The 21,403-nt window shown below is 52.2% G+C and overlaps 7 protein-coding genes across 7 annotated transcripts; 2 read left to right on the top strand and 5 right to left on the bottom strand.

Annotated features, from left to right (window-relative positions):
* Window positions 1-513: 513 nt before the first annotated feature.
* On the bottom strand, window positions 514-2,158 carry BDV14DRAFT_2882 (putative C2H2 finger domain protein). Its single transcript, XM_073776455.1, has 3 exons — window positions 1,656-2,158; window positions 1,455-1,594; window positions 514-1,403 (listed from the first exon to the last, which is right to left on the bottom strand). Exons 1-3 carry the CDS (start codon window positions 2,053-2,055, stop codon window positions 630-632), a joined length of 1,314 nt encoding a protein of 437 aa, XP_073633747.1. The 5' UTR covers window positions 2,056-2,158; the 3' UTR covers window positions 514-629.
* Window positions 2,159-5,126: 2,968 nt separating this feature from the next.
* Window positions 5,127-5,642, top strand: BDV14DRAFT_161952 (uncharacterized protein). Its single transcript, XM_073766822.1, has one exon. The coding sequence runs from the start codon at window positions 5,203-5,205 to the stop codon at window positions 5,395-5,397; it is 195 nt and encodes a 64-aa protein (XP_073633746.1). The 5' UTR covers window positions 5,127-5,202; the 3' UTR covers window positions 5,398-5,642.
* Window positions 5,643-7,677: 2,035 nt separating this feature from the next.
* Window positions 7,678-8,937, bottom strand: BDV14DRAFT_186495 (alpha/beta hydrolase; the record flags this gene model as incomplete). Its single annotated transcript, XM_073770822.1, has 2 exons — window positions 7,678-8,686; window positions 8,744-8,937. 2 exons carry the CDS (start codon window positions 8,935-8,937, stop codon window positions 7,678-7,680), a joined length of 1,203 nt encoding a protein of 400 aa, XP_073633745.1.
* Window positions 8,938-9,534: 597 nt separating this feature from the next.
* Window positions 9,535-10,910, top strand: BDV14DRAFT_2847 (3-demethylubiquinone-9 3-methyltransferase). Its single transcript, XM_073776448.1, has 2 exons — window positions 9,535-9,572; window positions 9,627-10,910. The coding sequence occupies exon 2, from the start codon at window positions 9,722-9,724 to the stop codon at window positions 10,787-10,789; it is 1,068 nt and encodes a 355-aa protein (XP_073633744.1). The 5' UTR covers window positions 9,535-9,572; window positions 9,627-9,721; the 3' UTR covers window positions 10,790-10,910.
* A 1-nt stretch (window position 10,911) lies between these two features.
* On the bottom strand, window positions 10,912-13,435 carry BDV14DRAFT_2840 (putative RING and UBP finger domain protein). Its single transcript, XM_073776444.1, has 2 exons — window positions 12,360-13,435; window positions 10,912-12,306 (listed from the first exon to the last, which is right to left on the bottom strand). Exons 1-2 carry the CDS (start codon window positions 13,278-13,280, stop codon window positions 11,098-11,100), a joined length of 2,130 nt encoding a protein of 709 aa, XP_073633743.1. The 5' UTR covers window positions 13,281-13,435; the 3' UTR covers window positions 10,912-11,097.
* A 173-nt stretch (window positions 13,436-13,608) lies between these two features.
* On the bottom strand, window positions 13,609-15,003 carry BDV14DRAFT_161945 (ubiquitin family protein). Its single transcript, XM_073766821.1, has 3 exons — window positions 14,834-15,003; window positions 14,550-14,765; window positions 13,609-14,484 (listed from the first exon to the last, which is right to left on the bottom strand). Exons 1-3 carry the CDS (start codon window positions 14,853-14,855, stop codon window positions 13,805-13,807), a joined length of 918 nt encoding a protein of 305 aa, XP_073633742.1. The 5' UTR covers window positions 14,856-15,003; the 3' UTR covers window positions 13,609-13,804.
* Window positions 15,004-16,241: 1,238 nt separating this feature from the next.
* BDV14DRAFT_161939 (Zn(II)2Cys6 transcription factor domain-containing protein) lies at window positions 16,242-19,562 on the bottom strand. The gene is made up of 3 exons (XM_073766820.1): window positions 18,183-19,562; window positions 17,279-18,130; window positions 16,242-17,227 (listed from the first exon to the last, which is right to left on the bottom strand). The coding sequence occupies exons 1-3, from the start codon at window positions 19,296-19,298 to the stop codon at window positions 16,895-16,897; spliced, it is 2,301 nt and encodes a 766-aa protein (XP_073633741.1). The 5' UTR covers window positions 19,299-19,562; the 3' UTR covers window positions 16,242-16,894.
* Between the last annotated feature and the right edge of the window lie 1,841 nt (window positions 19,563-21,403).

The following is a 21,403-nucleotide window of genomic DNA, read 5'->3' as shown; positions in this document are numbered from 1 at the left end:
ATAAACGGAAATGAATCCTTGCTGTGTCTATATCGTACAGGATAATCATTTAGTTACAGAGGGGCAGTAGTAGGTAATGATAAGCAGAATAGAGACAAAGGAAACCATCAACATTAACATAACAACAAAAGAAATAAGAGGACAATATGCAACAATAAGAACGACAAGAAACCAAACAAATTCTCATAACCCCAGTGTCCGATGATCCCATTCCATGCCCATCCGAGATCCAACCAAACCAGGCCTTACTTGTATCAGAAAACAAAACAATCAACCAGATAACCCCGTTTCCCTTTCTATAGATGCTTCGTTTCCGTTCCCTTCGATCATAATCGCGCGCATGATGACGATAACAAAAGAGAAATCAAAACGCCCCATTATGGCGATAATAACCTGATCAACCTAGCGCAGCTATTTCCCAGACTCCTTTCCAGCGCTTTATGCCCGACACTGGGAGATGCTAACATGATGGTATGCTGAATAAAGCCACAACAATGTATGAGATGCAAAACGTGCAAGAAAGAAATAGGAGCAGAAAATGCATGAAGAAAACAGTCAAATGGCAGAACAAAGGAGAATTGTTATGTTCCAAGACAGATCACACTGATGGCTCTCTGTTCAAGGTACCTTTAGACCGGCGTAGACCATGAGGGATCGCCGAGCCTTGGTCTCAGCTCATAGTTCTCGGGCTCCGTGCTCGCGGGTCGCCGGATTGTCGAGTTCGGAAAATACATGTGAGGGGGTACTGAGCCGGGGTACGACGGCCCACTCGGGTCAGGATAGCCGAAATCAGGCGCCGACACAGGAGATGGTATGTTGGAGTGAGAAGGCGAAGCCCATCCCAGACTGGACATATGCGGGCTTCCACCGACACTGTTTGGTCGGTGGTCTTTGTTGGCAGGGGGCTCAAGAGGCTGGGGAGGTGCATAGGCCGACGGATGAGAGGTCATAGACGGCCGAACCAGCGGAGCGCTGCTGTAGCTTGATAGAGATGGAGATGTCGCAGTTGGAGATGCACGGGGGCTCGGCTGTTGGAAGTCCCCTCGAACATGAGGCGGGATAGAGCCGTTTCCCATGTAGTAGTCACCAGCCGAACGGTGGATGTTCAGCGGAGGAAGGTCACCACCTGGCGAGATCGGGTGATGGGCGGGAGAGGGCGTGGAGTGAACCGAACCATGCTCAGAGAACATTCCGTCCATTCTTGCCCTTTCGTTGTTCTTTCTGAGGTTGGCCTCGGTTTCGGCAGCAGCCTCTTCGATTGTTCCAGTATGGTGATTTTGGTGGCGCGTCAGCGTCGTGCGACGAGTAAAAGTCTTTTGACAATTCGCGTAAGGGCACTTGTAGGGCCGTTTGCCGGAATGAATCCTGCGGTGTCTGGCGAGAGAGGAGGAATCGCTAAAGGGCTACAGTAGAGGTTAGTGTGGACACAAATTATTATGAGTAGATCTTCGTACCTTGCCACATCTCTCACACATGTGCGGCTTCTCTCCTGTGTGCACTCGAGAATGCACTGTCAAAGCGGACCGTTGGATGAATTGCTTGCCGCAACCCGGCCAATCGCAAGCATGGGGACGGATGCCCGAATGGATTCGTTCTAGAAGAAAACAAGTCAGATATTGAAACTCGGACAAAAACGGACATCAGAGCGCTCTTACCATGCCTTGCCAGATCACTCCGGCGAGCAAATCCCTTCCCGCACGTTCCACAGTGAAAAGTCTTGGGAGGAGGCTCAGGACGCCCTTGGGAGGCACTGGTCGGCATCGGAGCAGCGGAGTACCCTGCTGGTGCATAGGAGCCCTGCATCATAGGCAACTGGGGGTTGGGAGCGTGAGCCGCATATCGCATGTCTTGATTGATGTTGGGCATTTGGTTCAGTGGAGCGTGAGAATATGAGAGGACAGGCTGATCAGCCGCCTCGGAGACACCAGGTTCTGACTTCATCCTTGGGGACGTTGAGACTGTTTGTTGCTGCATGAATTGTTGTTGGTCGAACTGAGGATCTGGCGCAACCATCGCCAGGGAAGCTTTCCTGTTCAGGATGTTTGTGATGTCCATGACCCGGCCCAGCTGTTTGCCGAGGAACGGTGGCCAGGACAAATCGGAAAGATGTTCCAGAGTAGCCAGGGTAGCCTGTACGACGCGCTGTCGTAGAACTCACGTCGGAGTTCTTTTTGGGGTCTGCGCGATGAGAGATATTTTGCAAAAGGTGAAGACGCGTCGGCAAATAGCCAAACCTATTTAATCAAAAGTAAGGTTAGAACAATGTTTTGTATGCTTACCCCAGAATCCAAGGTTAGGGGTAAATTGGGCGGAAAACGAAAGGAAATGGGGACATGGGAAACAAAGACAAAAACAACGCTCTTAGATGAGCAGTGCCGTAAAAGTCTCACAAAGGACCGTAAAGGGGAAACTCGACGGGGTCTGCTCACGTTTAAATATCGCAACAGTGGCTAGACGAAACGCGACAATAAATTGCGACGCTGCCGAGCTTCTTTGTAGCTGAGGGGAGTGGCCAATTGGGAGGAGCGCGAGCAATAGGCCTGAGGCAAAAGCGACGAGGCGCGAAAGTATGGTGAAAAGTGCAAACTGCGTCCGGCTTCGAGAGTCGAGATCTCAGTCCCAGCGTAGAGTTTCAGATGTCGCGAACGTGCGTTGGATTAGCGGGTGAGATTCAGAGCGAACACGTCAATCTCAGCCGTTCACAGCCCAACAAGCACAGCCACTGCCTCAAATCTGTCAGGTTGACGGATAGTAATTATAGAGACCGCGGCGCAAAGGCAGGAATAAATGGACTCGAAAGGAGCGCGGCGCGACGATGCTTGAACGGTTGCGATTTTTCAGGCCGTCAACCTAGTACGGGGCAATTTCCGGCGACTGGATACCAACGGGTCGATATGCTGGTGATCTGGGGCCGATTATCGGGGTTTCAAGAATACAGTTCAAGTATGTCGGAGAATAGAACGTGGTCCGGTGTAATCGTGCTGGAGAGCGTGCGACAAGATGTTAGCAAGTTGCTCAAGCGAAAGCTCTGCGCGCCTCGTCCGTCCTGCGCTCCCAAAGCTGAGCCGGTGGTATGATTTGGAGCCGAGACGGGAGTATGAAAGAGGAAGAAGACGTTGCGGAGCGAGCTCAGAAGCGCCTGGCAAGAATGGTGGCACCCAGGGCATTCCTGGTCAAGGACCATCCTGCGGGCACCCGACAAAAGTGAAGTCGCAGCACCGCAGCTGAGCAGGCACCAGAATGGGGGTGCGTCATCGCAGGGGGCGCAAAATATGACCTCAGGAAACAAACAGGTAGTACTTACAGAATGATGGTCGATAGGTTGAGGTAGAGCTGGCACCGCAGAGGGGCCCTGGGGAGAGAAGGAAGAGGGAAGAGAGAGTTCAGTACAAAGAACAAAACAGAAGGAGACGGGAAGCCTCGTGACTTGCGGGAATCAAGTAGGAAACTGAAGTATAGCAGAACACAACTTCAAGAAAAGTTCAGGATTACTCGCAAACAGACAAGAAAGCCCGCGAATATTAATAGACGGCGGAAATTGACGCAGGTTTCAGGCACTCTCTCCATCCATCTGCTCCTCTACGTCTTCATCTTCGCCGGTGGATACACGACGATCGAATGGGCCACTCGTTCTTGCAAGTTGAAACCGTCGAGTCGTCTACTACTGAGTCTACTACTAACTAGACTGCCTACTGTGTCCCCGTCAAGACCCTGAATAACCTCATGCTGATATTCAGGAGCTCTCCCGCATGGATCTGATGCAATCGACGCTTCGATCCAGATTCCACCGCGTCGATGAACGCATGACCCTGATCCTGTGAAGCACTGAGGGGGGTACAACCAAGGCAAGCCTCTTCTAGTTCTTAATCTCCCTTCGCGCGAGTAGTGCCATGCGCTGCGTTAACTTGTCCATCGTGCGACAGGGCGATCGCCTCGAACCCAATCAGACGCCATGCCCCAGCCATTCAAGCGCTTCTCGCGATCGCTATTGCTCCATTTCTTTAGCCTGAAGGAGCAAGACGTCGATTTCGAACATCTCATGGAAAAAGCAATTCCTAGTTCCTACTTGCGTCCTGCACGCCGGCCCCCATCTGCTTGAGAACGCCGGTGCTTCGCCCACTCATTGTTCCAAACGACTCATGACTCTACTTAGTCGCCTAGCGACAATGCGGCATATTCTGACAAGTCAAGAGTGCCAATCATAAGCAGCGCGTTGGGCAATAATACCTACGGAATAAAGGAGGTCCCTTTCGGTGGTCGGATTCGCACGAGCAACAACGGCGCAAAGCTAATTTCCTTCTAGAAAGTTTCGAACTGGGCACCGCGTGGCACGTTGGACGGCATGGGGAAGACTATCATCGCTGCTACCTACGTCAGACCTTCAGGGGGTACGAACGAGAGTGGATCTCTGTTCTGGCTGCATATTACTCTGTACGGAGGTTGCTTGATCTAACAGGGGCCTCATCCCTGCCTCACCCGGGCTTTAGTCCGTCCACTATTCATGCTAGTGAGAGACAGAGGGGGAACTTACGACGATATTTCGCCTTGACGAAGAGGGATTGGCCAAGGGGCCCGTCCTGCCTGCTATTTCCGGTTCCTTGACATGGGAAAGTGCCTTGCGCGCTAAGGCCACTAAACGGACTCGTACAGCACGCTAGACCAACCCACTTCCTTCCAAAGACCTTCTAGAAAGAAAAAAGTAATTCCACCATCGGCGACTCGTGGGAGCCTGGGAGAGCCTGAACCACTCCGGCCCCAGCCGTGAGCGCGGCAATTGGGCGAGGACGCAGAGTCCTATCTTTCGAATGAGAATGGCCACGCTGGTGTGACAACACCAAGCACAAGTCCGTGGGATGCTGTCAAACCTCTGGTTTTGGGCTGCGACTGTGGTAATTAACGCCATCTTTTCCTGTTCCCCCATTTCAACCCTCCTGCAGCATTCAGCATTCGGAAACTCTTTCTGCAGAGGTCCGTGATGATGCGAATCGGTGGTTCAAGGATCTGCCCCACGCATTTGAGCATCCCAGGCTAGGTCCAGTTTTTTTCTCAGCCGTTCCAACTAGTTCACTAAGGACCATTAATAATAACTCCAGGACCCACCATATATCTGGCAGAGTTATGGGTACCTCTAGTCTAGCGATAATGACATCCTGCTGAAATCGGTAAAAGAAGCTCAGGGGGCTCCATCTCGCATCGAGCTTGATGATTCGACAAAGCAAGAGCCAACAGAATACTGGCTGTCCCGACTCTGAATCAGGAGAGTTGACTACGCGCTGCTCGGAAGTATTGTTGACGGTGTTGATTATGCTGTACGCCGTGACCTCCTGGCCCCAGGTTTGGACCGTTTCTGCCATGGAACTTTTGTCAAAGGCCCCTCTGCGTCCCGATCTGGCATAGAAGCGTTCCACAGACCTCTGTGTGCCCTTCTTTTGGTTTGTTTACTCGCCCAGCACTGGCCTCCTTTGCAAGGCATCCCCAGTCAACGCGAGGATGATCATCGAAGTCGCCCAGCCGGCACCCATCTGACCTGCTTGTACAGCGTAACCCTACAACAGCGATTGGTCCATCCAAGTGTACAAACAGTCTACCAGGTCACTACCTGCCAAGGAAGTACCAACTACATAGCCTCACCTACCGTTATACCACCATGCATGGGATTGGCCCTGAAACAAGCAAGTCATACTTGATACGCCCCTCCCCTCCAATACCGCTCCTCGCCTGGTCGTTTATCAAAAAATATCCCTCCCTCTCCCAAAATATACGGCGTAGGTATCACAGCAAGTCAACAAGACCCATTCCTCAGGTACTTACGGAGTATCTCGTTACACCCACCCTTCGCAAAGTAGCGCCCAAGCAGGCTGCGAATATCTAGACGACTTGGCAATTGACAGAACCCAACAATTCTTCTTATCACTCGCGTTACAGGGTACGTCATGCATGGTCCACGAGGTACGAGAACCGAGATGCTACAGAGGTACTCCAGATCCCCCTCCAAACATCAAGCATGTTGATCCCAGCCACACGAATAAAGATCACCGCTTTGTTTATCAACAATAAACTAGCGCTTAGGCTACCAGGACAAGCGGTAAACGCAACCACAGGATTGAGGATACCCCGTGCAACCACGTAAGCCTACCTAGGCTAGGTACCATCGGGGCTCCTACTAGGACAAGTAGCACAAGCCACTCGCGACAAAAGCAGAACTCTTCTAGAAGGAGCGTAGAAGGGATCTCCATTTCCATCGTCCTTCGCTTCGCCCATCATGACTCCATAACCCGACTCCGTGACTCCGAACGTTATTATTAGTGTCCACTATCTAGGGGCAGAGTGGAGCGCCAAAACAACAGAGTGGATAAGAACTCACAACGGCCATCATCATCCTTGACTCCATGTGAGCAACTGAGCACTGATTCCATACGTAATCCACCCAAGCTAACTAGTCATACCGCTGGATTGCTAGAAACAGAATGCTTCTAGAAGGGCTGTAGAATGCGATCTACGTTTCTTGATCTCCTAGACACTGGGGCATCCGGGCTTGGCTACGTAATTGTGTCTGACTCTCTCGGATTCTCTCACTCTCTCACTCTCTCCCCAATCTCCAGGGCTACTCAGGACTAGATAGTGGATCAAAACACTGCGGACAATCTCGCGAGTGTCCATTCTTTTGAGTTCAGCCTTGATGATGATCCGATGGAGGATAAGCAGTTGCACATCCGTCCGGAGCTCCGGAGTACGGTGAGCTCATTCCAAGCACTAAAAGCAAAAGGAGAAGTCTTCTAGAAGGCGCGAAGAAGAGATCTCCCTTTGAGCTCGGGGCTTTGGCCCTAGAGTACGTACGGGTAATTAAATCCACACTGTTAGGGATCAAGTGGATCTGGCTAGGGTGGATGCATTTCTATTTCTGCACGAGCATACTGCGTAGTTGGTACTTGGTACTTGGTACTTGTGTATTCTGTTCTTTTGCAGGCCCGACTGCTATGACGAGATGTTACCCAGTCATGATCCCGGATTGACTTGGTAATGAGCAATCACTAATCAGGCTTGTAGTCCGGACTTCTGACATGGTCGATAAATTGGCGCGCCCTCTCGAGGCCCCATGCCCATGGTTGTTGGCGCTTCAGGCCGCCTCCTGCCGTGTGTGCTCCGTGCTGCTGAGTCGTGCTGAAAACTGACAATCGTCAAGTGATCAATGGCGTATTTGCGCAGGTTAGCGCATCGACAGGATCACCCGGAGAATTGCATCATCGATCGAACGATTAGCAGTGATGGATACCGGGACTGGTGCGATCTCCCCCATAAGTTCCGGGTTCCATGGATCATGAAATCCTTCCGGGTGAGCGGCTCGGGCTTCATTCTTCAGTAAAATGAGGCTGACATGGAGGGGCTAACGGTCATTCCTGCCCTATGGTGCGCACCTGCCATATCGGGAGGATCAGTCACCGCTCCGATTTCAAGAGCCTTAGGAAGGTGCGGTGGGAACTTCGCCGAGATCGGAAGGCGCAACGGTTGTGGATGCTTGCCGAGTTGGTACGTGTAGGTTCTGACTCAAGGAAGGCGCGATGGTGACTTTAGTTGACTCGGAATCGGATAGGACTGCCATGTTGGAACTTGGCACAGCATGTCTTGCAAGCTCTTGCCAAATGGAAGAACGGATGTCTCAAAGTCGGAGGTCTGGCCTCACCACGCTCGGCCCTCCACGCAAGCACATAGCATCTCCGCGATGTGCCGATACCCTGGCATCAGTGCTGCATCGTCCTTGCCGAACGCCAGAGCCAGGAACGCCCCCTCCTCCTCCCGAGCCTGAACGGACTGCCAAACATGCATCTTGCCCTCTGCAAGCTCGAACCTCACATCGGCCCCATCGCGTCGCGCAGATTCCACGAACGCCTCGATATCGAAGCGGAACAACGGCTCTGCTGTACCCGCTGAGACCCACGTTGAAGCGGGAAGGATGTCTTTCCACGAGCCGTGTCTGCGGCCTGAACGTGCAAAGTTCCCGTGTTCTTCCAGATACCCGGGTAATGCTCCGTGCTTGATCAGATTTGCGAAGCGCTCGAGAACAGGTTTGAAGGTGATGCTGCGGAAATCGAGATCCTCTGGTCTTGCGCGTGCGTCGGGACCGCACGGGTCTAGATTTACCCATGGACTGATTAGAAATGCTGTGGCGGGCTTCAGAAGAGCAGTCGACGCTCCACTTAACGAATTCTCATAGACGGCCGTGAGAAGAGAGAGGATCAGATGACCGCCAGCTGATTCGCCGATAAGACACAGTTTCGACGGAGCAATGCCGAGTTCGGCTATCAGCCAGGTGTACGCAGCCATTGTCTGGTCAAGCTGGACCGGCAACGGAGCGTTGGGTGCAAGACCGTACTCCAGAGAGAACACAGCCACAGAGTGGTTGCGCCGCGACAGCATCTCTGCGATGAGGAGTAGCTCGGGAGCATTGTCAAGAGGGTGGCCCATGACATAGCCTCCGCCGTGGAGGTGGAAGAGGACGAGGTCCGCGTCCTGGGGCCGAGAATCAATTGACATGTCACGATAGACCCAGTATCCGGTAAACTCGGACTTTTGCACTCTCTCTGCAACCTGAAAGGGGGCATTGGCGTAGCGCAGTGAATGTCTAATGACGTTTCCCGTCTTATCGCTTGCGCGTTGTATTACAGACACCGGAAGACGATGGCCGAAGCTAGAAAGGTCAGCATTTCGACCAGACATCTATTCCTTGTTGGCAGTTGGCTCATACCACAATACGAGATCATAACTGATCTGCTCCTTGACGATTTCCCATTGAAGCGCTCTGCTCCGGTAGCATAAGGACGCCAATACCGACAAAGGTGCATAGACAACCAGCGTAATCAAAGTCCAGCAGATGTCCAATGCGGACAATCTGGGCGGGGCTTTGACGTCGCTACCATTTGGCTTGGTTTCGATTGACATGCCGTACAGCTGTAGAGGGTATGTGCTCTGGATTGATAGATCTGGCTGTAAGTATTCTACCAAAGTTGTAGAAAAGGTGAGGCGGCACTTCCTCATAAAATGGTCGCCTATAGAGGTCTTTGAATCGCCCACGGCACTCATAAATTCGGCAAATGCAAGACACTCAACAAAGGAACAGTAGATCATTCCAGAGTTCCCTGTGAAGGAAACTGAGGCCCGAGCCTCCAGTGTCCTGCCTCATTTGTGATCAAACCGGAGGTTTGATGCTGAAACGTGTCGGCCTGTATCCGAGCCTCTCAGAACGCTTGATACAATTGCCTTGTGTCATGTCGGTACTTCTGATTGATGATCCTCTAATCGATCTTCCATCCGGATAATCTCTTTAATTGACACATGTTTCGACCAGATGATGCACATAGCTGCATGTCTAGTGTCAGGGAGATAGCATGAGTGCAGAGTGCAGAGTGCAAGAGTGCAAGAGTGTAAGAGTGCCATTGTGGACGGTGCGATGGTTGAGTCTCCTAGGTCTTGGCGTGTTTGTTCTGTAGATCTTCCATTTTCTCCGTCGCAGCTTCATGTCATGTCAATATCACTACTCCAGATTTCAATTATTATACAGTCAGTCAATTGCCATGGTGAAAGCCCTATCTCTCTACATTATCCCTTGAAATCAACCTAACAACCCATAGATCTTCGCCCGATAGCCACTCATCCCCTCATCCATCGCAGAACTCCAAACCAATACACCACGAGCTGGAGCTAGAGCTCTACAGCTCACGCAACCATGGTTATACCACCAGCTAGACCGACCATGCGCACAATATCCTCGCTCCTCCGCTCCCTCCCTCGGCGCTGCCACTCAACAAGCACCGGCCCCTCCTCCGTCTCCGCCTCCGAAGTCTCCCACTTCTCCTCCCTCGCCAGCTCATGGTGGGATCCCATGGGCCCCTCGCGGGTCCTGCATCTCATGAACCCTCTCCGCCATGAATTCATTGCCACCTGCCTTGCCGAGGGCTCTCCAGCTACTCCCGCGACACAATCGGAATCAAACCCGGCGCCGAACAAACTACACTACCTCGACGTTGGCTGCGGCGGCGGTATCTTCGCTGAATCATTGGCACGGACAGTTCCCATCCCTGGCTCAAGAGAGGCCCAGTCACAAACCGTCACCCGCGCAGCATCAATAACAGCCATTGACCCTACAACAACCCTTATCCAGATCGCGCGCGACCATGCGCGCAAGGACCCGAAGGTCTCGGCGCACTTAGAGGAGGACCGCTTCCGCTACATAAACTGCACATTAGAGGATCTTATTGCCTCGAGATCAAAAAAGGCAGAGAACACAAATACACCCACACCATCCGCCTCACTCGTCCCTGCTACTGCAGCAGCCCAAGCGGCCTCCGGCTTCGACATGATTACCCTCTTCGAAGTCATCGAGCACATCGACACAAACGCCTCCATCAGCCCTCTAACTTTCCTAACAGACTGTCTCCGCCTCCTAAATCCCGGCGGGTGGCTAATCGGCTCAACAATAGCGCGCTCATTGCCTTCCTACTTTATAAACCAGGTTATCGCGGAAGCACCCTGGCCGATTGGTGTTGTGCCAAAGGGCACGCACGAGTGGAGCAAATTTGTCAATCCTGACGAGCTGGAAAGCTGGGCGGCTGAGGGGCTCATGAGGGCTCGGGATATTGAAGGTGGTTCGGTGCAGAGGGCCGGAAGTGAGGCGCTGGACGGGATGAGGTGGATTCGTAAGGGGGTCGTTTATTTCCCTGGGCTGGGGTGGAAGTTTGTTACTGGTTCCGAGAGCTGGGGTAATTATTTCTGGGCTATTAGGAGGGGTGTATAAATAATTTCTTTACTTCATTGCTTGCTTGACTTGGTTTGGTACTGAGTTGGGTTGTATTATACATATATACAGCTACAACATAGAGGTTTTATTGTATACTAGGAAACATAAGCCGTTCCAAAAGGAATGATCATTCAAATTCGTTATCGCGTTGAGTCTAGACTAAGCCATGTCGTGATAGAGAGGGTGTGAAATACCCCGAAGCCACAGGAATATATCGAAGCCGGCCATGACAAGCAAAAGCAGACACCTCCAAATGCCTCATATATTACATCCTCAAGCCACCAAACTCGCTATAGCATCTTACTTCACTTCTTCCGTCCCTTCCCCTTCTTCTTCGACACGCTCGGCGGATCCGGCACACTCAGCGTTCCCTGCACAATCTCCTCCCCCTGATCCTTCAACCGTTCCTGCCCACTAATAAAAAACGTAAGATCCCGATTCTGCTCCTGGAGATCAAGGTTACTGCTCTTGAGCGCCTCAACCTCAGCAGTCAAATGCTCAATGCGCACCATAAGGCTCTCATTAATCGTCTTTTCCTCGCGCCACTCGCGCTCCAGTTTCCGCGCCATGCTCTCGAATTTCTCAGCGCGTTTCTCGGCGCGTGTCTTGTCGCGTTCGAGGGTGGGGATTGATTCGGTTGTAAGTGTGTTTTGGTGGGATTGGATGCTGTTTAGTGTTGCTGTTGCGGTGTCGGCTGCTTCTTGGGCGGCTGTTGCGGCGGCGGTCGCTTGGGAGGCTTTGTCGACGGCGCGCTCGAGGATGCCTTCGAAGTAGGCTCTTTGGGATTCGAGTTGGGAGGTTAGGAGATGGGTGTATTCGACGGACATATTTTCGAGCTTCTCGCGGGGAACGGCGTCTGTCCAGTCGGGTGGATCGAGGGCGCTGTTATCGGCTGCTGGGAGCTCGACGAGTTTCCCGTCTGTTTTGCTTTGGATTATGCGGTGGACGTAGGCGTCGCCGACGTAGTCCCAGACGCGCTGGGTGGAAAGGTCCATGGCGAAGGCGTGTGAGGTTTGCGTATAGTGCGCAAAGGCGTGTGCACTGTCGTACCGGCCGCAGCCGACGTTGCCGCAAATAAGGCAGACCCAGAGGTTGACGTCGGAGTGACAGACTGAGCATTCGGCTTCGGCGTTGTCTTCATCAAAGGGGAGTGCTTGAGATGTTTTGCGGAAGTCGTCTTGGGTATATCGGCACACGGGGCAGCCGCTGCCTTTCCATTTCTGAAGACAGGTGCAGTGGAAAACGTGTTGGCATATTATGGTGAGGAGGCCGGTGGTCTCGTCCATTCGCTCCAGACAAACGGGGCAGGTGGGTAGTTCTATCAGTGATGGCGTAGGAGGTGCTAGAGGCTTCGTTGATAGTGTCGCCGGAGCTATGCTGCTACTGCTGGGTTGTGATGTACCAGCTAAACTAGGTCGTTGGGCTGGTGCTGTAGGGTGCGATTCGCTCTCTGTAGCCGGATCGATGCCTTGAATCTCGACCGACTTGACAAAAACAACATGGCACGTCTCAGGCTGGAAATAACAGTCAGTAAAAGCTCACCGGTAGAGATGCAGTATTGGCATACCTCCATACTATTGAACACCTTCCCATTCCATTCCTTCTGCCACTCTCTCGCCTTTTTACCACTCCAAAACTTCATCAAAACCATATACCTATTCGCGCGCGCAGTCCGTATCATCCGGAAATGACTGACATCGTCCATGGACGCCTCGCCCACAAACCCCAGAAGATCAGAAGCAGACATGTAAGACGGAACAGCAAGCACGCATAGCGTCGTGCAGTCTTCATCAGGCCGCGCTAGCCCAACAGAATCTCCACCATCTCGTCTTCGCCCTTTCCCACCAGCACTACTGCTCCCTTCTGTCCCTGCAAGACCATGACCCTGATCATACGACCGTCTCGCAGCCGCAGCAGACGAACCCTTCAACTCAGCCGGATAATCGTCAGCCCCCAGATAGGGCGTCTCCTGCGCATCCCGATACAGATGAACAATGCCCCAAACACTCTCAGCCGTCTTCTGATCAAGCGGCGTGTACTGGCCCTTTGTGCGAAGTCCACCTAGAATATCGGTTCCGATGCCCGTTGTCACCGGATTGCCGGTACCGTTTCCTCTACCGACGGGCGTTGAGGGAATCATATCGATGCACTCAATCGAGACTTTATCCAGTCGCTCGTCGTTTCCGAAGTCGGATGCGGATGCGCGCGCGAAAGGGCTCGTGTGGAGGGAGGAATGGTTCGGTGCGGGGTGGGTGTTGTTCATGGTCGAAGGGTGGGGTTCAGGTCTTCCGGATCTATGTAACTGTGACTGGGAGTGTATACTTCGGTTATGAAAGCTGGACGGTCGCTTCTGGAAGGGGAGGAGAGCTTCGCATGCGGATTCAAAAGATAGTGAGGTCGTCAAGGCTGTGTCTTTTGCAAAGCTGTTCAGGTCGGACTGTGGTCGTGAGAAGAGTTCGATCGCGAGATGATAGAAGTAGGAGGGCATCCCGGTCGATTTCTCATGTTGTGAATCTGCGAGAAAGCTTCATTCTTCGTACCCAGCGCTGTGGAAAGTCAGGATTAATTGATCCAGCAGCTTGAATTTCCCCACGCCGCATTCGTCACGTGATGTTCGCAGGTGGCGAGACTGATAAGGACACCAAACAGCGGCGCATTGCATGTCATGCTCGCAGTGGGATGGATCATTTTGTTTATTTACGTACATTATGTCTAGGGTCACTAGGACAGATCTGGGGTTCTGGTACAGCGGGACTACTATGCTAGAGCTTACGGAGAGCGATCGCTACGAAGATAAGATTAAGGTGGAGATATTGTAGGAGTGAGAAACGGTTATGTTTCATTCAGTAGATAAAGGATAGAACATCGTTACACCGTCAAGGTGACATGGAGGTAACAACAAAGAAGGTATAAGGTATGCAAATATCAACCGTAAAGAATAGAAACCCATCCAACGCCGCGCAAGCCAGCTATCCCATAGATGAGCCGTAAGATTCGAAGAAAAGAGAGACATTACTGGCCACCACGCAGGCGGAGGACGAGGTGTAGCGTGCTCTCCTTCTGAATGTTGTAGTCAGAGAGCGTACGTCCATCCTCCAGCTGCTTACCAGCGAAGATGAGACGCTGCTGGTCTGGGGGGATGCCCTCCTTGTCTTGAATCTTTGTCTTTACGTTGTCGATTGTGTCGGAGCTCTCAACTTCCAATGTGATCGTCTTTCCGGTCAGAGTCTTAACGAAGATCTGCATACCACCACGGAGGCGAAGGACAAGGTGAAGTGTCGACTCCTTTTGAATGTTGTAGTCGGACAAGGTGCGGCCATCCTCCAACTGCTTACCAGCGAAGATAAGACGTTGCTGGTCGGGAGGAATACCCTCCTTGTCTTGAATCTTGGTCTTCACGTTATCGATCGTATCCGATGACTCCACCTCAAGCGTAATGGTCTTTCCGGTAAGAGTCTTGACGAAAATTTGCATACCACCACGAAGGCGGAGAACCAAGTGAAGGGTAGATTCCTTCTGAATGTTGTAGTCGGAAAGGGTACGGCCGTCCTCAAGCTGCTTGCCGGCAAAGATCAAGCGCTGCTGGTCAGGAGGAATACCCTCTTTGTCCTGGATCTTGGTCTTGACATTGTCGATGGTGTCGCTAGACTCGACCTCAAGGGTGATGGTCTTGCCAGTGAGGGTCTTGACGACTATTCGGTGATTAGTATGCTGTTTATGCTCGGTGGCCAACCGGTGGCAAATTCCGGGAACTTACAGATCTGCATTCCACCACGAAGACGGAGCACAAGGTGAAGGGTGGACTCCTTCTGAATGTTGTAGTCGGAAAGAGTACGACCGTCCTCAAGCTGCTTGCCCGCGAAGATCAAGCGCTGCTGGTCCGGGGGGATACCCTCCTTATCCTGGATCTTGGTCTTGACGTTGTCGATGGTATCGCTGGACTCGACCTCAAGAGTGATGGTCTTGCCGGTAACTGTCGGGGGAACACAAGTCAGTCGCTTTGCTCAAATCTGTTATCAAAGGCGTAGGGCGAGAACTCACGGGTCTTAACGAAGATCTGCATGGTGGTGACGTTGACGATGAAAGACGTGGATCAAGGTACTGCAGATGGTGAGGAGGATGTAGAGAGAAGAATAGAGGTAGAGACAAGTGGAAAGTCAAGTCAAAGAGTCTCCGTGGTAAGAGAGGTGTGGGTGTAAGAGAGTGCGGTCACGAGAGAAGAGGAAGGAGCGAGCCTTAAGTACCTTCCGGGGCAATGAGGAGGGGAGGCGAAGCCACTTAGTCAGTCGGTCAGCGCCTCGCCGATAACGTGATGTCAATGGAACGCTGAAAGCAGATTGGCAGGACCATTCACTCGTTCATTATTAAGACAGTTAAAGGCGGGTTCTCTGCGCAGGCACCCGGCCGTTTGCTTCGCGGCCTTTGGTCCGTTCTGGCGCCTACCACCATTTTCCGTTGCTTTCTATCTTCGCCGCGCATTCACTGGCCCCCTGCCACCAGAACCATCGGGACAAAGTGAACTTGCTCGGTCTTCGGCTTTCATGATTTACTGCTATGTTGTTCTCCATACACTCTTACAATACCTTTTCGCCTCTACGGACAATGATTCCCCCCTCCAGGCCGACAAGATTCCAGCCACTCGATGACTCAAGCACTGCCACTAATAGCTCCCTGTTCCGGGGCCTTCCTGGCAAATCCTCGGCACCACACTCCGTATCTCACCAAGGCTGATATCGGGCACAAGTCCTGAAGGCAATTTGATGCCCACGGCTCAAGCACCTCAGCATAACGCTGCAGTATCGCTCAAGCAGGCCAGGCCAGGCCGTTGCCGCCACCGACGCCACATGTCAGGTAGAGAGTCTCATCAATCAGAACCCGTGTAGCAAAGCAACAATACATCTCACATCCACAATAAGGACTCTGTAACATATTCTAATGGTAAAGGAACTCCGAAACCTGCGACAGTAGTCCCATAATAAGAGATGACCGGGGATTGTCCGTCGCGCCATTCAGCGGTGACTCGGGACAATAGGCAGAATGACGTTTGTTTGTCCTTATCGGACAGAGTGGGCAAATGGTGGGCACCTCAATTGGAGACGGCGGGACTAGCGCCCATTCTGGGGATCAGGTGATCGTCGCATGCGGTTCCCCCGCTTTTCGCAATCAGGCCCTGTCCTTGCTGCAGAATAATGCACTGGAATGCTGAATGCGCTTTCTGTATTTCTGGAAAGTGACACCCGGAAGGGGATTAGAGTGCTGTACACGTGGCTATCAAGTGCAAGACTGGAGTAAAAACGACGTAAACATACCTAACAAACGCAAGGGAGGACGCCGGATGCCCCAAAATCAGGTTTATCGGGACCTCGGGGGCAGCGATAACACTTAGGTTACCTAGTGTCTACTCAGTTCGTCGAGCTACATGAGAGTTAGGAGAAACTAGCTTTGAAGATCAACGGGATATCATCTTTGAGTTCATTTCTTGCAGGTGATATACTAAAAAATCCCCAACGAGAGCGTTTCTCTTGGTCCTGTAAAACAACCAACCCCTCGACTCCATAATGGATCTTCCTCCCCTCGGACTTTCCCCGAGCGGAGTCACCACCAACCCAACGGAAATACTTAACACAGGAAGTCAGAAAGCAAAGAAATTAACTAAATACACATTTGTAAACGTCCATGCAGCATCATGAAGCGAGAACTAGCCTCCAGCACGACTCGACAACTCAGTTGTCGCCATGATTTGCTGTGAACATTTTTTGAGACCGTACATATCGTAACATCATGATCGTCATCATCGCTGTTGTAAGTACTGTGCGCGAAATGACGAGGCAAAAAGAGCGTAGTTTCAATAAATGATCAAACAGGTGCTTCAGGCTGAACTTGCGAGACAGATGGGGGGAAATACCAGTTCCCAAAACAAAAAGGAAATATAAGTTGACGAGTGACCGAGACAAATCAATAACTGGACAAACAGTTGCTAAAAAGCATCACTGACGAGTCTCATGATCATAAATGCTGGCATATCTCATTGAACTTTTCGTATCGTTGTAAGTGCCGAGCTGTAACCTATGTGCTTCAATATATCGTTCTAGTTCGCACGAATCACAAGTCTGGAGACGAATTTGTTGGAAAGGCAGTCGAAGTCATTTCGGTTGAACTTGGAGGCGGAGCGGCCACGAAGGTAGCTCTCTGCAAAGAATTAGTATGTGAGTCGAAAAATATTGCGTGTTGCTTACCGAACTTCTCGACGTGCTGGCGAACCTCGGTCATGGTGTTGCAGACGTCGGGGTTCGAGAGCAGCAGGTGGTGATGCTTCGATGTTTCCCAGTCGGAGAACGAGGGCAGCTTTTGAGAAATTGCTTGGAATAGACCAACAATGACACCAACAGGAGTTGTCTCCATGTCAGTGCAGAATTTGTCCACTGCGGCAGCATCCTGGAAACTGTCAGAAAAGTGGTCACAGTCATGAACAATAGAATTACTCACCGGAGTGCGGTAGTGGCAGTCAAACTGCATCTCCTCCCAGACCGCGAGAAGAATCGACGCCAACATGAAGATTGTAGGCCAGTTCTTCAGCTTATCACCGCTGTAGACACTAGAGTAGAGGCTTGACAGCTCTTCCAAGACATCCTTCTGCAATTCACGCCACATGTTGGCCATGGCACACTTGATTTGAAAGTTGATCATGACGGGAGCCATGGTCTTGCCCTTGAATTTCGAATCGCAGTCTTGAATCTTGCCCAGGAAACCCTCCTCCTCGCCTAGACCCTCTACCATGGTGACGTGGAGAGTCAGGTTGTAAGCAAGGATAAGCTTCAGAGCCTTGCGAATCACGGGCATTTTCGTGCGGAAGTAGTAGCGGAACGCGGTCTTCAGCATCTGCGTGAGGAACGGAGTGCCCTCGAAGTAGTCATCGACAAACTTCTCAAACGTGCCGTTGCCGTCGATATGGCGATCCAAGTAGTCGGACAGCATAGCATGTGAAACACCCTCCATACCGGCAGACAGTTTGGCGGTCTCAACCTCGTGTTGGCTGGGTTCGCGGTTCATTGTCTCGACCCAGTCAATGCTGAAACACTGGTCGTTGTGCACGTAAACTTCGCGAGCGTTAATCGGAAGAACTTGGCCGTAACCGTGAGTAACAAAGAGGGTCCTCTCCTGGGCAGAGAACCCTTTGATGTTGTCGACAGAAAAACCAAGAGTGATGTGGCGCTCATAGTCAGCCTTCCAATCCTTCATGAAGTAACCGATCTCCTTAATGTCAATACGAGTGCAAGGAACCTGCCATAACCTGGCATGCGAAGGTTGACAGCCCGCGCATGGCTCGCCCTTGTCGCACTAATGATGACGGTTAGCTAAAGACACAAAAGCGAGATACAGGGCTCCTCACAGTCTTCTTCAAGAACTTGCAGCGCAGACAAGCTCTCAACTTCCGAATCTCACTAGCCTGCTTTCTCTGATCGGGCCTAAGGGGACCCTTGCGCTTGCCGACCTTCTTCTCCGTAGTCTCAGATTTTCCTGATGATTGCTTGCGAACCTTGGTTTCAGCAGTCTTCGCTGCGATCGGGCTCTTGCGAGACGGCTTCCGGCTTGGTGGAGAAGACGAGGCGGTCGGAGAGCGAGTTGGGGAGCTAGCCTTCTTGCCTGGTACTTGAATTGGGCGAACAATGGCGGCAGGGCTGATAGCCGTCGGTGATTGAGAGCCATGAGATGTGTGATCAAAAGAGACGCGTCGGTTGACAGGGCTGTTGAAAGCTGACTCGAAGTTGGTGTCGGAGCACGGTGAGTTGACGGGGTTGGAGACGTCAACAAAGCTGCCGTACGATCCCGAGTAAGATGATTCCGAAAGACTTCTGTCATGGAGAGTCTGTGTTGGGTTGATAAAGACCTGATCTGGGAACGAAAACTCGTGCGAATGACGAGGCTCAATCATGCTCCAACCGTTGTCACTACTCGAGCTAGTGAGCGACCGGACCTCGAGATACGTGTCGGTCGGCGAACTGCTTTCGATCATGTTCTGTGTTGCAGTGTATTGAGTCATATCGGGCAGGCCGTGAGGTTGGAAACCGAGGAAATCCGTTTGCAGGTCTTGGTATGGATATGAAACCATGTCGACAGGCGCAGCGAGGGGAAGATAAGGTCCGTCCAACAAGCTCGTGCTCATTTGCCCGTGAGGTCCCGACATCAGGTCGACCGGGGACGAGTGGATAGTCATGCCATAGCTCGCGGCCGTGAACTGAGGTGCGGCGGCTGCCTCGTTCTGAGTATATTGCAGGTGGGGTTGAAGATGCTGAAATTGCCAGTCAACGATGAGGTTGGCGTCCTGGGCTACCGTCGGATCGAACGAGTGACCGCTGGTTTGTAAGGGTGAGATATCTCTCGAAGTGTCCGTCCGGCGGGAGGCCTGGTGGTCCACCGCCACTGGCCATGACTGAGGCTGAATGTAATTTCTCGAGTCGTAATCAAGCCCGATAAACCCGTCGCCGGTCAAGTCAGGATTAGACATGATGTGAACGGCCTATCTTCACGGCTGGCGGACAGATAGGTGAAAATAAGAGCAAAAGGGAAAGGTGAAGGCGGCTGTAGAGAGGATGTCGTACAGAGAGAAAGAGAGCAGGATGGAGTTATGACACGAAGCCTCAGGGAAAAGGCTCTCTCGGATGAGCAGAAAGCCCAGAATCCGGGGGTGTGAGAGAGAAGAAGAGGGCACGACGATAGGATGAGCCCATGGCGGGCAGAGAGCGGTGGGGAGCAAAGCAGCGGTGAAGGGGCGGGAGGTGCGTGAGCCGGAGATACGCTAGGGGATCCTGGGAAGGAGTTATCGCTATCAAGTGGGGGCCCTGCTTGGCCCTTCGAATAAGACGCTGCCCACTCGTTAATGCCACGCGATGGCGTCCATCGTGGCGCTGCTGTTGGTCCAAACTCGCTGGCCCAGCACGAAGCCCTGCCTGTTGCGGCCTAGTTGTATATTTTACTGAACGCCGTGACCGGGATTGACTCGGTTGAGGCGATGATGGGCCACTAAGACGACAACCAGCCAGTCCCATGATGGGCATCGCGATCGCGCCAGTCTGGTCACTGACGAAAAATTGGCCCATAACGAGCGAGCTAGTGTCTACAACTCTACCCACAGCTTTCAGCGCTTGACCCCAAGTTGCTGACATGTCAGTCTCGGACTGAGTCTCTAGCCCAGTCTTCCCCAGATACTCTCCGAGAGTATTTTGTTCTTGTGTTGACAATTGTTGTTGACTCAGCCATAGTAGACTCCCATTTTGATTTACCGATAGTTCCATGGCACCGTGCGGGCGTGCCGGGCAAGGAGACATGGGACTCGCTCTCGGGAGAGGAAGATCAGTGGAAAATCATCGCCTCAGATCTGTTGAGGATGGAGCACGCCGATCGACGGGCGTGGCAATAACGGTTGGCTGGTGGACCTTGGAAGTCTTGGATATTGAGGGAAGCGAGGAAAGCCTGGCCCGGACTGAACCCCGCTGCCACTGAAGCACAAGGTTGTTGTAAGCACGGCCTTGTCAAGCAACTGTGACAGGGCTCCTCGGAGTAAATTTAGCTGTCCGAGGACTGATTAATATCTTCAACTTGGTCTGCTGCTAATGCTGCTGAGGCGAGCGTGCCGTCCCGTCTCCTCTATTTTTATCTACGATATGCTACAGTGACAGTGTCAAGCGGCGAGGGGAACAAGAACAACAGGTCGAGGCGCCCTCTTTCGCTTCTGAACATGTTCCGTATAGAGTAGTCATGCACTGACTGGCTCTGGCCAAAGCTCAGATAACCTTACTAGTCAGTTACTGCCAATAATAACCACTCTCTCGATCGGTAATCAATCATAGCCGCACACATGTACCGATGTACCGTACGTAGCCCTCATTGCCAACGAGGTGGCTGACGAGACGCTAGCTCCAATCTCCATTCGCGCGCGCTACTGTTCCCTGTACAGCATCGAAGCCCGTTCTCACTTGGCTTATTATTGACGTGTGAGGAAAAGGACGATCGTGGCGACGTGCCGGGCAGCGGAAGATGGAGCAGATAACGCATGCTGGTCTCACTGTCACGCACCTAAGCGTTTCTTTCCGCAGCTTGTGACTATTCCATGCAACCACAACGGACTGGAATCGGACTGGAATATCAGGCGAAGCCTTCATCCATTTCTTCCATTTCGACGACGACAAGCACCCCCCTTTGTTCCTAGACCCTAGGGTCCCTTAGCGCCGGCCGTTTGGCCCGGACAAAGCCTGAAAGTTGTGAGGGCCAAGTGGCGGGCGACGGGCACTAACATCACATCAGGGTTCAGGCGCAGCCCAAGATCGAATGACAGATCAGATCTCCTTCTCAACCGAGCTGCAAGGTGGAAAGTCTACCATCAAGCTCCTTCGGAGATGGACGCATCATCACGGAGCATCTCAAAATGGTAAAAAGCTCGAGCTGACAAGATACAGGCCGAAAGAGAAAGTTTCTGCAGGCGTCTCTTCTGAGTAAACCTGGAGGAACCCCACCCGATGAATCTAGGCGAATCGAGATGTTGACTGTGACCGTCGTTAAAATAAATGCGCTCTGACTCGCAGATAGACCCTCCGCGGCTGCAAGCCATCTCAT

The sequence above is a fragment of the Aspergillus stella-maris genome, assembly GCF_047715825.1.
Source record: "Aspergillus stella-maris strain CBS 113639 unplaced genomic scaffold BDV14scaffold_1, whole genome shotgun sequence".
Classification (NCBI taxonomy): Eukaryota; Fungi; Ascomycota; class Eurotiomycetes; order Eurotiales; family Aspergillaceae; genus Aspergillus; species Aspergillus stella-maris.
Note: the sequence above shows the minus strand (reverse complement) of the source record. Positions and strands in the feature narration are given on the sequence as shown.